General features: G+C 36.2%; 2 protein-coding genes across 2 annotated transcripts in view; both read left to right on the top strand.

Moving 5' to 3' along the window:
- Nucleotides 1-1,507: 1,507 nt before the first annotated feature.
- Nucleotides 1,508-8,547, top strand: LOC128368099 (interleukin-1 receptor type 2). Its single transcript, XM_053328840.1, has 9 exons — nt 1,508-1,598; nt 3,002-3,254; nt 3,711-3,882; nt 5,398-5,560; nt 6,130-6,240; nt 6,487-6,552; nt 6,679-6,814; nt 7,101-7,246; nt 8,402-8,547. Exons 1-9 carry the CDS (start codon nt 1,508-1,510, stop codon nt 8,545-8,547), a joined length of 1,284 nt encoding a protein of 427 aa, XP_053184815.1.
- A 7,240-nt stretch (nt 8,548-15,787) lies between these two features.
- zmp:0000000936 (interleukin-1 receptor type 1) overlaps nt 15,788-16,618 on the top strand; it is a 28,991-nt gene continuing 28,160 nt past the window's right edge. Inside the window, exon 1 of the mRNA XM_053328865.1 lies at nt 15,788-16,057. Coding sequence (XP_053184840.1) covers nt 16,054-16,057 — 4 coding nt within the window. The 5' untranslated portion in view covers nt 15,788-16,053. The remainder of the gene's footprint in view (nt 16,058-16,618) is intronic.

The following is a 16,618-nucleotide window of genomic DNA, read 5'->3' as shown; positions in this document are numbered from 1 at the left end:
ATGTTTTTATTGGTTACATACACACTGACTATTTTACTGTTAATGTATATTTATATGTTAAATGATACAATACAATTGTGTCCATTTATATGACTTTACAGACATACACACATATTATACATACTTTTAATACATTATTTTCTTAAGTTGTGACATTGCTACTTTTTAAATATTTTTTGCAATTCCATTTATATTTTCTAGTTGGAACATAGACTGTATTTGTTATGCTGTATAATAATGATATAATACATTTCGGTCCATTTATATGGCTATTCATATATACACTCATATAATACATACTTTTAATACATTATTTTTTTAAATTGTAACATTGCCATTTTTTTTGCATATTCAGCACTGCTGCTTGTATTTTCTAGTTTGAACATAGACTGTATACAGGTTATGAATTTGAGACTATTTTTAGTTCTTGAAATTGATGAAAAACTGTATTGACTGAAACAGATGATATCATGTCTGCTTTGAATGGGATTGTCCTTTGACACACTGAACCAAATATTTGATGGAGGGGAAGACTTATGACTAGTGTGTATGTGTGAGTTCATCTGAGTGTGCATATATGTCTATGAGTGTGTTTGAGAAAGTATTGCCTCTTATCAGCTGATTCCACTAATCACAGGCGAGGAAACAGAAGCAGAAGTGAAAATGAGCTTGTTTCTATGGAAATGATGATTTAACTTGGCGGCAAAAGTGGAATTTACCTTCTTCCTTCCTCCTATAATATATTTATATATATATATGTAATGTTGGTATAATGTCAGAAACATTAGATTTAATCATTCTAAAATCCAATTCTACAGTTTTCAATCAATTCAATTAATTTAAGTTCCAGATTGTCATGTAAATAAAATTATAAACCCTGCCATTAAAATCTGAATACAGGGTTGAATCCTGCTATTACTCTATAAATTCTAATTAATCATTAAAGGTTAAATAGCCTATATGTTTAGTTATATCAGTTGAGTAGCAAAATCAATACATGTTCTATAGTGTCTTTTTCTTTCTCTTTGTTTTTTATTGAGTAATTCATTTTGCTGACCTTTATCGTGAGTGAAGTGACTCACTTCATGTGTTGCTGTTGGTAAACCCCCATGGTTAATGCTGGGGCATTGTATGTGGGGGCGGGACGATTCTTGTGATGTCACAAGTTATCTATATATAAGAGTCTAAATGAAAGCTGTCAGTCAAGAGGACTCTGAGCTGCTTGAGGGATACTGACAAAATCCCAGTTTCAGGCACGACTCTCAATCGGTTTTCCTCCATTTAACAGCTTCAACATCTGGTGAGAAAAGTGGCAAAAAAACCTATTTTTCCTTGGTTTGGTCTTCTCTTCATCTTCATCTTTTACTACAAATACTTTTCACTGACGCTCTGTACACCCTGTACACCCTGAGCTCAGGTGGCTCACAGCTCATGTATCACTCAACATATTGTCAGTGGATGTAATACTTTATGATTTATGATGTGTGTGCCCCTGCAGAGTGCTATCATGGTTTGTTTGGCATTGATGTTCACTGTGGTCATCGTGGAATACGTTTATGGAGGACCTCTACCTCCTCTGCCTCCTCTGCCTATGAAAGGTAAGCATATACTCTGTTTATGATGGAACTACACATACTGTCTATCACACTGTACTTCAACAGGAACCAGAAATGTGGATATTTTACACCTGAAAACACCTGAAACATAGTCCTTACTATGTCAGTGTGCAAAATGTGTGTATCCACAGCAACAGTACTAGCCAGAGAAGTGACTTGTTAACAGTAATGCTCACTTTTATTGATGAAAATGATTTAAACCGACTATAAAAAGAATAGCCAATGGCGGCAACAAATTCAACTTTTTAAAAAATAGATGACTCTTTGAACATGGCTTCTCTTTTTGTATGTGTAAATGTAAAACACTTACATATTTGACTAGCCTAGCACCTCATTGAGATGTTTTTTTTCTCTTTGTGCTGCAATCAGAGGTGGACAGAGTACACAACTTCACTACTTGAGTAAAAGTACAGATACTCCTTGTCAAATATTACTCCAATACAAGTAAAAGTAGCTTAGTCAAAATATTACTTAAGTAAAAGTACTAAAGTATTTGCTTAAACAATTACTTAAGTAAAAGTATTTTAAAATATCTCAGAAAATACAGGAAAGTAGCTTTATTGTCATTATACAATACACTGATGTGATTCTGCTCCAGACATGTTTATAGCTCAAAAATAAACCCATAAAACCCTAACCCCTACCTTGGACTCTTTGATATGAATTATATAAAAAACATGAACAGAAAGTCAACTTAATCATTCAACTGCACTGCAACAGTTGCCATATATTTAAACCGTTTAAAAATGGCAACTATGATACTACAAGCACATACACTTATGTTTAAAATGTTCATCTGCAATTTAACAAACAGATAACTTTAGTAGCTACTTTACCGCAACATACCTTTTCAGGTTGGAAGACGAGTTTTTGTAGGCCGTGATCAGTTTTTGTGACAAAAATCTCAATCATGGGTTTGAGATAAGACTTGCTCGGTGGGAGTTTCATCCTCCATTTCTTTGTATGTATGTATGTTCTTTGTATTTGTATATACGACTAAGACAAACCATATGCAAATCAGCACAGAGTTTATTTTTCCCAGAATTTTGCAAAAAAAAAAAAAAAAATCATCAGGTAACGTGAGCTCAAAAGTAGCAAGTAAGGAGAGCATCAATAGAAATGTAGTGGAGTAAAAAGTACAATATTTGTCCTTCAAATGTAGTGGAGTGAAAGTAAAAGTATCTCCCAAAAATAATACTCAAGTAAAGTACAGATACTCAAAAACTGTACTTAAGTACAGTACTCAAGTAAATTTACTTTGTTACTGTCCACCACTGGCTGCAATATATGCCTAGTCAGTCTCTGTCATATAATAAATTAACCTTATAGTCAAATGAAATGTTGCTTTAAGCAGAATATTTAAGATTTCAGTGTTTTCCCTGCAGACGGCTGCTTCCTAATATCTCCAGAGGTGGAGGTATTCAGATTGGAGGGTGAGGCTGTAATCCTGGACTTCCCCAGCTTCCAGAGTGTCCTCCGAAAACGCAGCATCGCCCTTCCAACAGCAACCTACCTCATCGCCAGGGGCAATGGTACAGGAGCCTATGAGGGCGAGGGCCGTGTCCATCAGCATGACAAACAGTTGTGGCTTCTGCCGGCTCAAGCCTCAGACTCAGGAAAATACACGTGTACCTACAGGTAGTTCTGAACTTCATGTTTCACATTTTCTCATCTACTCTGACTCGGCGCATTTTTGTTCGGATGCTTTACTGAACTGCATTTGCAGCCGCTGACCTCAGAAACTCTACAGTCTTGCACTCAGTATGTGATAATGCAACTTCTTGTCACGGCAGATGGTTTTTCTCAATTTAGCAAGAACCACCACATCTTCTCCAAAATAAAAATAATGCAGCAAGAAGAACAATGTGTGTTCATGAATAATATATAAAAGCATTTAAAAAATACAACAAAAAACCTAAAATGTGACTTCCTTTGATGCTGTTCATACAATTTAGTTTTGGTGAGCATCTCTTATTTTTCAAAAAAAGGAACATTGCCTCCCTACACAGAAAAGGTCAAAGGTCAGATTTAGTGCTTTGTTACATCTTCTTGCCACCTGTGATTTTAGATCTTTGTCCTCTATTTTGTCTCCAGAAATGAAACCTACTGTGTCACTGGGAGTATCACGCTGCATGTGTTTGAGTCCAGTTCTGTGGACATGAAGAAACTATCCTATCCGATCCCAACCACAGTGGGAATGAATCTGACAGTGCTATGTCCATCTCTAGAAAACTTCAACCAGACAAACCAGATAGAGTGGTACAAGGTGAGTGTCAAACACCTCCTACATTAACCTTTGAATCAACACTAACAGTTCAATGATCAGTTAGCTGAGATTTACATTTTTTTCTGTGTGATTTAAAATATAATTTTCATTTTATTTTAAAGTCAGTGTAAAGTAATAATAAATGTGTGTTCTGAGCTTGTTACACCACAGAAAAATGTGCAATCAACCACCTAACTAAATTGGAATGGTTATAAAAAATTTGCCAAATATATAAAATGATGTTTCAGAATCATGGAGAAAATAAGCATTGTCTGCTCTGAACGCCCAACTGAACAGCCTCTGGGTTAACAATAAAAAACAACACTTATACCAAACTCCTGTATAAAAATACATAGTTTAAAATAGTCCTTGTTTAAATGAGTACTTAACAAGCAATCCATCACCAATCATTATGTTATATTGTTGTTTTTTTTAATGGAGTTTGGTGCACTTGATGTTACTCACTTAACTGCTGAACCCTGCTGATCCTTGGCGTCTCACACTGTGTTTTTTGATGAAATGTTGCCCAACAAATGCTCTCCCAACCGAACAGCTGGTGCTGACACTGCTGGCGGCTCCACCTGTCAACAGACACTTCAGCTGGGTTTAAAATAATTCTTTGAGTGTTAACGTTGACTGAAAATGGCCCCATTCACCAGTGACATCCGAGGTGAATCCCAGTTGTCTGTGATGAGGGTTGTAAAACTACCCGGTATAAAAATAGTAACAATGAGTATGTAATAATGTGCGCTCTCGTGTTTATAGTGGAGCAGGGGTCATGCTAGTAACCCCTCTATGCCATCGAGCCACCAGTTCAGGCCCACCCAAAAAATCCTGAACACAGCAGAGATAGTAAAAAAAAGTTTAATGCTTTAACTCCACAATTAAATAGTTAACATGTTTCTGTCAATTGTTGTCTAGCATATGTAATGTGCTTTAAAAGGAATCTCTCATTTTTCTTTACATGGATTTTAATTTAGTCTGGATTCAGTGCAGCAGTGTATGTCTTGTTACTGGCGCTCTCTTTTCTTGGACATTTTAAAAGTTTTCCCACCTGGTTTAAGGAATGAAGACAAAAATGACTAGGATGGAAATTTCTTCAATGTTAAAACTTTGTCACTTTAATTGTTTTTTTGTTTTTTTTTAAAGCCCAGAATTACACATTTGTCTCCAAGGACTTCACATGAGCTCAACACTGAGAAATGCTTTAATTAGAAAAATGTGATATAATAGAGCAACTGTGCTGCATCACATTTTATCTCAGAAAGCAGCTCATTTATTCATTAATTTATTCTAAAGTTACCATAGCAACAGATTCTACAAGTCGGAGTCTACAAGAGTCATACAGTATATCATTAAATGGTGCATTAAAGTGATGCATGTAAAATACATACTGTACATGTATGTCAGCTTTTAAAACATGGGAACCCCCAGCTGGATTCAAACCCTCAACCTCTGTAGTGGTAGTATCTTGATCATTGCCCATGATTGATGCAGTATTTTGCTTTCTGACAGGACTCCAGCCCCACTGCCCTTCAGCTTGGCACCGAGGACAGAGGTGAACTAATGATCCAGGCTGTGAAAGTATCCCAGGCTGGTTTCTACACCTGCCAGCTCAGAGTGCTCATCAACAACCAGCAGTACAAAGTCAGCCGAACCATCCTGCTCCAGGTGGAAGGTGGGTGATATGTGATGTCATGATTTCAATTATTTTTATATCACAGGTTTTAATTTCCAACCTTAATTATGATTACTCATGTAAATAAGAAAAGGTCAATAATTGATCATATTGATTGATAAAGTGCACTGCTGTTCTGCTGATTGTCAGCTCGGCTCATTTTAATGATAAAATACAAATAGAACTCTCTTTATTTATTATATATTTAATGAATAGTGAGTAAAACAAAGCATAAGTCATAAGCCACCAAATAATACTATACAGGAATGATTTGGCGATGAGTCATTAGTTCACTTTCTATATACCAGCATAAATTATAAGCCACTCCTGCCCTCTGCTGTCCTAATAGGTGCAACTACACATTGTTAGGTTAAGGTGTGGAAACAGGAAGCCTCTCCATTAAAATACATGCAAATAATAATAATAATAATAATAATAATAATAATAATAATAATAATAATAATAATAATAATAATAATAATAATAAATAAAATAAGTCATTGTTGCTGTTGGTAAGAGTATGTGTACATACATGTTTATTAATATATGTGTGAATTTCTTTGGACCAGGTTCAGACCCTGCTCAGACCACGACTACCACTGCACCTCATGTCTCCATGACCTCTGGACCGGGGCTGATCAGCATCACCAGCAGCAGCAGCAGCAGCAGCACAATTCACAGTGAGTTGAAATCAAAATACAAATCTATTAAGAAAATAATAATAACATGGTGTCAGTGAATTGTGAATGTAACCGCTTTTTTTAATCATGCTTTTTAATGTTTATATACAATTCAAACTTCCATTCTGAGACAGTAAATTGATGCTGCAACTACCAGATTCTGTATTATTTATAAAGTATTTATATATTATCTTGAATCCAGATGTTTGCATCTATTCATTAAATGTGTTTTACCTCATGTCTTAGCTCCAAAACTTAGGCCACCTGTGATTGCCTGGCCACTGAATGGAACAATATATGAAAGTTCACATGGTGAGTGATGAGATTATGAATCTCAATGAATGAACTCTAAAGCTTAAAAGTAAAATGAACACACACTTGATAGACGATACTGATTAAACCAAAGTCTAACATTCATACGCCTGTGATCTCATTTAGGTTCAGGACTGGAACTGTTTTGCCAGGTGCTCACTGGATGCCAGGAGGCAGATTCCACTGTGGTCACATGGTTGGTCAATGGCCAATCAGTAGAGTCATCTTACCTTGATGGACGGGCTCTGCAGGGGGAAAAGAGGTAATTGTTGCTGTTTTATAATAATGGAAAAGTGAATTTAACCTCATATTAAACTTAGATGTAAGTATGTTACACAATAAAATAAATGCAAATGAGCAAAATAATGGACTTTGGTGCACATTCCCATTCTTCAAGCTAAATATACCGCAATAAATACTAAACACAGATATTCAAAACACTGACAAAACTGTGTATTTCATAAACACCATTGAAGTACATCTGATAAAGGTTAATAAATCAACCACATCAGTGATACCATGTAAACACTATGTCTTAATGTTCCCAGGCAAGCCAGATTGTCCGAAGGGTGCCAGATTGAGTTGAGACTGATAGTCTTAGAGTTGAGAGAAGAAGACGTAAAGACACAGCTGAAATGTGTCACTCAGAACCAAGGAGGGACTCAGGAAGTCATCGTTCAACTTCAACTAGAGGGTGAGTTGTTTGTATGAAGTGTGTAAATGAGACAGAACTGCCAAAACACTTGTCACTAGGGCTGGGTATCGTTTAAAAAATGATGACACCAGTTCCAATCCAAGTACTCTTAAAGTGATGCCGATACCAACTGACTACCTCTTAAAAACTAGAGGAGATCGAGCCTTTGCAGTTGCGGCTCCCATTCTGTGGAACGCATTACCTTTTACTGTGTGGCCTCTCCATTTTTAAAACACTGCTTAAAACCCACTTGTTCACCTTGGCCTTTGGTGGAGTATAGCTGCTTTTATTGGGTCTTTTATCTGTCATATTTCTCTATATTATTTTGTTTTTATTGTTTTTATTTCTTTTATTGTTTGTTTGTTTTTATTGTTTCTGCTTATTTTACTGTAAAGCACTTTGGCAGGCCATTGGCTGTTTTAAATGTGCTATATAAATAAAGATGACATTGAGTTCATTCAATACCCATCGTTTAAATATAGAAGCATTACATTGCATAAAACACCACCACTCCTCCACATTTAAATGATTTGATTTTTACACAAACGCATTTTAAAGGTCTTCAAATTATTAAGACTTTTAGACAATCACATGTTGCATTAAATTAAAGAACACTTGCATTGATTGGCTGTGAACAAATTCATACAAATAGTCATATTGTCTATCTCTAGGAGCTAAAAGGACTGATTGCAAGTATCATTTGATGGGAGATGTTTCAGTACTACTTGATATCGATTTTTTTTTGGTTGACACCTTAAAAGTATCGAGTGCCAATACCCAGCCCTACTTGTCACAGAATATATTGGAATCAAGGATGTAAATCCTCCTTAAATGAATATAGACACACAGAAACCCACACAAACATTAACCATTACGTTATATTTTTGGATCACAAGTGGTTATGATAACATTATATTTACCAAAGTAAATGCAGAGATTTGGGAATATAGCAACATTGACAATGCCTGATAGGTGAAGAAACACAAGTATTTCTCTATGTATCTATGTCTAAATCTCTGCATTTATATCCAATCTCACTTTGTTTAGCAATGTCACTGTGTTATTTGATCTCAGTTATTAACATAGTGATGACCACTGATAGAACTGAAACCCAAGATAATAATACATTCTTTACCTCTGTCCATTTCTTGTTAGACTCTACGTTTACATGGGTGGTGGTAGCTGTGGTGGCGGTGTCCTGCTTGCTGACTGTTGTTTCTATCTACCTCTACGTGCTCTTCAAACCTATAAGGAAAAAGAAAATGGATTACTTCCTGGCACGGCAAAACAGCACCTTTTAGTTCTGTCGGTGTACACACTCCCAGAAAGAAAAGACCCGTTTTGAATGTGTTCAATGTGCATCTACTGAGCATTTTACTGTAGCATTTGGTGGGATGCAGTGGCATTAGTATTGGTTGGTGTTCAGCTATCCTGTTACAGAGAATCAAGGTAGAATTCAATGTTTTTAAATCATTGGCTACTTTCAGCTACAGTAACACACTGTTATCCACTGCCCCTCATTTCCTCATCTATGACTGATCATTACGCACAGAACTTTTAAATCATATTGTGTTTGCTAATGTGGTAATTACATTTGGTTATGACTGCAGTCATTGTAAGTCTCCTGTCATGCAAGACGCAGGATAATACAGAATCACCAAACATGAACATAAAGACTTCCACAGTGGCGTCATCTGCATATACTGTACATGTATACAGCACTTTATGTCATGTATTTCATTTGTTTGTTGTTTTGTCATTCTAAAATTCAAACACTCCATAAGAGAGTAAGGAATGATATATTTGTATACTTCACTTATATCTACAGTATGTATAAGTGCACTACATTTTGTGTAGTGTTCATAGTGTTTTGTAATCCCATAAATGAAGTAATACATAACTGCTCTATTAAAAGCATGTAATGGCATTGATGGTCTGGCTGCTCTGGTGACAATTCTAAAATCTAATGGTGTATCATTTTATGTGGCTATTGCATAAAAGACATTGTAACCAGAGCTAACAAATAATAGTAATTAGAGTAGACAGTAGAATTTCCTGTGAAACACAATGGAAGAAATGTATTATATTAAAATGGAAATATTTAATAAAGTGCAAGAATATGTACTGTACCTAAGTGTCTGAGCTTCTGCAGTCACAATATTTTGTTATCTTCTTGCCTTATGTTTTACATTTCACCATATTTGATATATTTTCGTATTATTGGTACTTTTTAATGACATTTGGGTTGCGTTCATTTACAGTATATCAGTGTTTTGTTGTGATTACCATATGCTTTTCATATGAAATTAATAAAGTATAACAATTCTTAAAAAAGAATACCTTGAATTTTGCATCATTTTGAAAATAAGAAGCACTATAAATAAAACATAGTTGGATTTACAGAATGTAAAATCTTCAACCCCAACGCTCTCTAATCTATCTAGGCACAACCATATTTCTCATGGGGGTATTTCAGTCTCCCACAACTATAACAAATCACAATTGGTGAGTAATATACATACATTTATATTATTATTATTGTTTGTATGTATATATATTTGTGTATGAACCCTTGAAAACTTGTGCTATTTCTGCATAAATGACCTAAAACATGATCAGATTTCCATCCAAGTCCTAAAACTTGATAAAGAGACATCAGTTAAACAAATGAGTCAAAAACATTAAACTTGTTTCTTTATTTATTGCGTAAAATAATAAAACGTTACATATCTGTGTGTGGCAAAAGTATGTGAACCTCTAGTGGAAATTAGAGTCAGGTATTTCAATCATTGGGTGACAATCAAGTGTGAGTCTTAGAGGCCCTGTTTTATACCATTGTTACCCTTCCCAGGATTGGTCACACAACCAAGATCACATCAAGAACAAACAAGGTGTGTAGTCAGGAAGCAAAAAGGGACCCCCAGGGTAATGTATAGGAAACTCAAGACCTTTTGTTGCAGTGGCTACAGTCAATGCTCATGAGACCACCATCAGTAGAACAATGAACATCAAAGGCATGCATTATAGAGTTGCAAAGAGAAAACTACGGCTCTCCAAAAAGAACATTGCTGCCATCTACAGTTTGCTCAAGACCATGTGGATAAACCATAGGGGAACTTGTGTGGACAGATGAGACCAAATCAAATTTTCGACTTGAATAAGAAGCACTTCGTTTGGTGATGATCAACACTGCATTCAAACATAAGAACCTCGTCTCATCTGTGAAACATGGTGGTATAGTATCATAGTTTGAGTCTGCTTCGCTGCATCTACACCAGGATGGTTCGCAATCATAGATAGAGCTTTGAGTTCTGAGTGGTATCAGCAAATTCTACAAGAAAATGTCAATTAGGGTCAGTTTTTCACATAGATAAATAGTATCACCCCTGTAGGTCTCCGACAACAAACACACAAAGTTGTTCTTCGTGAGAATTGTTGGAGGACAAGAAAGTTAATGTTTTGGAATAGCTGAGTCAGAGTCCTGACCTTAATTCTACAGAAATACTACTGAAGGACCAGAATCTGGCAGTTCATGCCAAGAAGCCTGCAAACATCCCAGAGTTGAGACTGACTAATTGGATAAAACTCCTCAAAACTGATATGCAGAGTTGACTAACAGTTACCAGAAGTATTTTGTTGAAGTTATTGCTGTGAAAGGAAGCTACAGTATGAAAGCAAGGGTTCCCATACCTTTGCCTCACACAAATAAGACGATAGAAGATTTAATAATTTTCATCAATAAATAAATGAATACATTTGTAAAATGTTATATTTATGCAGACATATAGAGAAATGTAACGTGTTCACAAACTGTCAAGCACACACACACACACACACATATATACGGTATACATACACACACATATATATACTGTATACATACACACACACATACTATCTTATCCTACTACTAGAGCAAGATGTTTCTCCGTCCGTCTGTCTGTCCACCTTTCTCCAACCCCCTCCATCTCCTCTATGGATTAGAGAGCCTGCCATTGCATATGGCATTTTCTTTCGCATTTCATTTCATGTCAACTTAAATTTCTATTTCAATGTTAAATAAATAGTCTGCAGTTATACTTTTTATTTGGTACTCCGGAGCTACAGCCACCTGGGACTATTTTTTCAGCCTGTGGCGTAGTAAATGCGTAGAGACGCCGTACGTAGGGGCGTGAACGACGGGAGGAGAAGATCACAAATAGAGGAGACATTTATCTACGGTCACGGACATTTTTAGCATGCCTCACAAGAGCAAATCACTGTTGGAAAATACTGGCGATGCCGCCAAACATTAACGCAGAGTGGCGAAACTCCAGAGAAGTCAGGTAAGAAACCACAAAACACAATCCACAGTCACTAATGCTAATGCTACAGCTACAGGCTGTTAGCTACTCACCATAGCCTTCCATGTAATTATCCTTCTGTGACATGCGTTCCTCTTGGTCTCAGGGTTAAGATCAGTTTTGTTCCAGAGTTAGATAATAACTCACCTAACAAAAACTTTGGTTTATGAATGAGGTTCATGTTGTTACCACGAATACACGCCTTGCGGACAGACACACACACACACACGCACACACACACACACACTTCTGGCAGTAGTTTTTTTTTTTGGTAGTTGGATAATTGCTGGAAGTACAATTATTGTTGATCTTCATTTTTTACGAGAGGCTGCATTCATGTTGGTTACCACTAAACAGCCAAGCTGCAAAGTAAACAATCACTATATCTATACTCTTTTTAAACTGTCTATTAGGTTAGGATGGGACGTGAGGTCTCCACTGAGGTTAAGGTGAACTTTGTGATCGGTCTAATCAGTGGCAACACAGAGTTATAAGGACTTTGCTCTCTCAGGTGCACTAGAGGTGGAGGTGTGGCTATTTAGGTTTCCTTGCACTTTATTTCTGAAATTGCCACCCCTAAAGTACTCCCATCTTGCTTTGAATGTCTTTTTGTTGAGTAAAAACTTCATGAAAATAAACATCTTATCATATTTATAGACCCCCACCTGTCCATCCTGACTCAACCAAATGTATTTTATCCACTCTCACCTAATTTGAACACCCGCATGAAATGATTATCCTAACAACTTCAGTTGTAACTGACTTGATCACTCCTTATCTAATGACCAACACCTACTCAGAAGTATACATTTAACTCAGCTGATCATTGAGCCCACCAGAGTTAACACCAGATCTAAATCATTACTAGACTGGATCCTCATAACCCACCCTCATAGAATTATTAGATCTGGCGTTCTCTGACTGCTTCCGTGATCACTCTACCATCTTCTGTGTATGGAAAATTAAATCTCCTCGCCTTCCTCCAAAATAAGACAAAGTAAGAATATTAATTTTGACAACTTTTTACATGATTTGAATACAATAAACTGGAACAGGTTTCAACTTATGCCATATACTGAAGACGCTTGGTATTATTTTTATTCTGAACTCACACATGTCATTAATAAACATGCCCCATGGAAAGAAATTAAGGTCAAAGGTCAAAATTTACGCTGGATCAGTTCTGATGTGATGAACCTTTTTAAACAAAGGGATAAAGCCTGGAAGAGCTACAGAGAAGCTAAGGATGCTGCTGACTGGGAAAAATATAGATTATTAAGGAATTTATGTAAGACAAAAACACGTAATGCCAAATCAGACTTCTATAAAAATCAATTATCTGAAAATATGCATAAACCAAAACAGTTCTGGAAAAATATGAATAATATCCTCAACAAGTCAAACAAAAGCATCAGTACCCAGCTTCTTTCAATGATAACATTATTCAGGACCCATTAGTTATTTCAAACATTTTTCAAACATTTACAACCACCACTTTACAACTGTAGGTAGCTCCTATGTGTTTGACACATCTATTACATGTGTTCCCTCTGGTAACTCTTCCAGTAATAGTTCTTTTTCCTTTAGTGAAATATCACCTGTTGAAGTTCAATGTGTAATTAATGAACTAAAGGTTGACTGTGGACCTGGACCAGAAGGCAATGAGATTAAATTTATCAAGCTAGCAGCAAATATTCTTATGTACCCACTCTGTGATCTGTTCAACCTCTCATTATCAACTTGTGCCCTCTCTTCTGCCTGGAAATGTGCTACTGTTACTCCACTCCATAAGGGAGGAGACCCACATGATGCCTGGAAATGTGCTACTGTTACTCCACTCCATAAGGGAGGAGACCCACATGATGTCAATAGCTAAAATTTTCGAGAAATGCATTTTTAATCAATTATCACACTATATTACGGACCATAATATTTGATCTCCATGCCAATCTGGTTTCAGACCCAGTTTCTCAACAACTACAGCTCTGTTAAAGTTAACCAATGATGTATTTACTGCTTCTGAAAACAGCAAACTTACCAGTGCAATAATCAGGCTGGGATGGGACACAATATATGAATAATCAACTCATTTTGCATTTTCAAGAATTCACTATTCTATTTTCTCAAAAAATCATGCAATAGCTTTTAATGGTAATCTCCTCTTCACCCCTATTATTAACATTGCTAATGTATGTATTTATGTATAATGTATGTGTAATGATGATCATTATTATCATTATTATTATTATTGCTACTATTATTATTGTTATTATTATTCATATTACATTATTATTACTGTTACTGTGCTGTGTTTAATAATGGTATGATATGGTGGTGGTGTATATGTTATATAGTGACATTTTACAATATATATGATACAATATATCATGTTGTATATATTAAGATTGATAACATTACTTAGTATTACTACTGTTATTACTCTAATTATTATTATTACTATTGTAATTATTATTGATATCATTATGATTGGCCTTACATGACATGCTTTGTGGTATTTAGTTTGTGTGGGTACTGTGGGTTTACAGGAATGATGTGTGTGTTGGTTGGTAATTGAGATCCTCATGCATGCTGTATGTGATTGTGATTGTGTTGTTGTGTTGTAATATATGTTTTATGTTGAACCCCCTTGAAAACGAGATGGTTCATGTCAAGGGGCTATCCATTAATAAAAAAATAAAATAAAATAAAATAAATTTAAATTCACACGCGCTGCATTTATAGTCACACAAACACACACACACGCGCGCGCGCTGCCACTCTCTAGTGCGCGCTCTTGCTCGTCCAGTCCAGATTCCGGGAGATTACGTCTCATCTGCGGGCGTCATGGAGACGCTATCAATATGTGGGAGACTCCTTGAGCTTCCGGGAGAGTTGGGATGTGTGCACAGTGTAAGTTGACCGGCTAATGTGTGTGTTATTATTACTCACTGTTGAACGTAACCGCTGTGAAACAATCAGGTTGGGGTGTCTGACTGTGGGTCGCGTCCTCACTCCGCGTTGTGTATGTTGCGCTCGTCTCGCGCGCGTGCAGGATCACGTCCGACAACTGGCAACCCGCGTGAATGTAAACTCTGGCAGGAGGCGGCGAGGAGTGACAGCTCTCTACAGTGATTTGAACCTGGGCCACTGTACCATTTCTAAACGCTTGGTGTCAGAGTTACATACTTCAACTTTAAAATAAATTACTTATATGTATATATAAGAATTGTATATACATTTTGTATTTTTGTATTTATGATTGTATATCATTTTGGTATTTATGGCTGTTATTTCTATCTATTGATCTATGTATATATATGGAGGGCGCTGAAGGGGAATTCATCTGGGCGCCTTACAAGCTAGAACCACTGATCCGATTAGTCGATTAATCGTTTCAATAATCGATGACTAGTCGACAATCAAAATAGTCCAGCCCTGTCATATTTGACCTGGAACAGTCTCAATGGACAAACATGTGTAGCACCTATACAAGAGGGTAACATTTTTTGGCCACTTTAAGAAAAGTAATCAAATACAGAGTTAAATTTGACCTGGACAGTAGGTAATTGTTAAATAAACTGAAGTCGAATATGAAGTTAGTATTATTATTGTTGTTGTGTGTATTTGTTGGGACTGGGCCAAACACATTCAGATCAATGGGTAAAGTTTCAAATTTAGAGTGATATGACTGGTAACATATATTAATATTCTAGTTTAACCTACAGTATATGAAACCAAGATAAGATAAACAGTAGCACCACAAAGTGATTAGTAAATAAAATCAGACATGGATACTGTATAGAAAAACAATAAATATCATCCTAAATCATTAACTTAAACATGAATTAAGAAAAAGCACAGGAGTCATTTTAAGAATGCTTTATGGTTAAAGTAGTGATGACTTCCATTGGTATTCATTTCATTTCAGCTGCACAAAGAATGTGATGATGTTTTTTTTGCAGCTCATTTGCTGGTGCTTCATTGTGCAGCCACAAGAGGTCTCAACATCACAGTGTTTTAAATGGAGCCTACACTGACCATTATATAAACTACAACAGTGGAGACTGCTCAGCAGATAGGAATTTTTTGCTCTGACAGGGTTAATTTGTCAAGACAGGAGGAAGACACATAGTATCTTGTGTATTCATGTGTTTACTTGTCAACTTTAAAATGCTACAAGCTGTGTTGGAAAAATGTATATGCTGTGAATCATCTGAACAGCAGGATTCATATTGCCCTCCTCCTTGTTATTGCTCAACAGATTAGGACACGCTGGCTTTCAAAAGATCCATGAAAAGGAAATTGCAACATGTGCTCTAGTCTCCACAGAAGAGGAAGTACAAGCTGTGGAGGAAACGTATGAACTCAGATTGAAGTTATTTTAAAGTAACAAGATGATTTTACAAGACTCTCATGTGACCTGAGGAGGCTGTTACCTATACGGAAGGGCTGGAATAACATTAGATGGGTGAGTTCTCTTTTTTTTTGAGCTATATTAACAAAGAGCTGTGTTGGGGTTAACACTCTGTTCCTTTAAAAACCTTGACATCACTGTTACTGTCCGTGACGCCTCTGGAGGCAATGATGCTCCACAGCTGTAGATAGCATAAGATTAATACTTACCTTTCAACCAAACTAATAGGCTTTAGTTTGGACTGACACTGGTCACTAAACACCAAAGCTGCTTTGCACACCTGTTTGTTCATTTACTTCATTTTGAAATTCACCTGACACATTTGTCAGGATTCCTGAAAGGCAAATTAATGGAGGATGTTTAAGCACAAAGGTGAACAGCATCATTTTAACCTTTAGTCTATTTAGTCTAAAACATATTGGCATACAGACATTTCTGCACATTTTAAGAAAATCACAGGTTTTGTTTTTGAGATTTCTTGAAAAACACAGTTCCTCCAGTCGTAACAAAAGTGTTGAATGAATTTCCTTCCTCATTCAACATTTCTCAAGCCTAGTTTTTTTTTCAACATTTTGAAACATACATCCGTGTTCACTTGCTATGTCTTCTTCTTCC

The sequence above is a fragment of the Scomber japonicus genome, chromosome 11, assembly GCF_027409825.1.
Source record: "Scomber japonicus isolate fScoJap1 chromosome 11, fScoJap1.pri, whole genome shotgun sequence".
In the NCBI taxonomy this organism is placed as follows: Eukaryota; Metazoa; Chordata; class Actinopteri; order Scombriformes; family Scombridae; genus Scomber; species Scomber japonicus.
This window is presented reverse-complemented; position numbering and strand designations above follow the sequence as displayed.

Excerpts from the sequence above, each read along its gene's own strand:
- LOC128368099 (XM_053328840.1), top strand. The coding sequence starts at position 1,508 with ATGGTTTGTTTGGCATTGATGTTCACTGTGGTCATCGTGGAATACGTT. Across the intron at positions 3,255-3,710 it reads AAATACACGTGTACCTACAG|AAATGAAACCTACTGTGTCA; the intron begins GTAGTTCTGAAC and ends TTTTGTCTCCAG. Across the intron at positions 7,247-8,401 it reads CGTTCAACTTCAACTAGAGG|ACTCTACGTTTACATGGGTG; the intron begins GTGAGTTGTTTG and ends ATTTCTTGTTAG.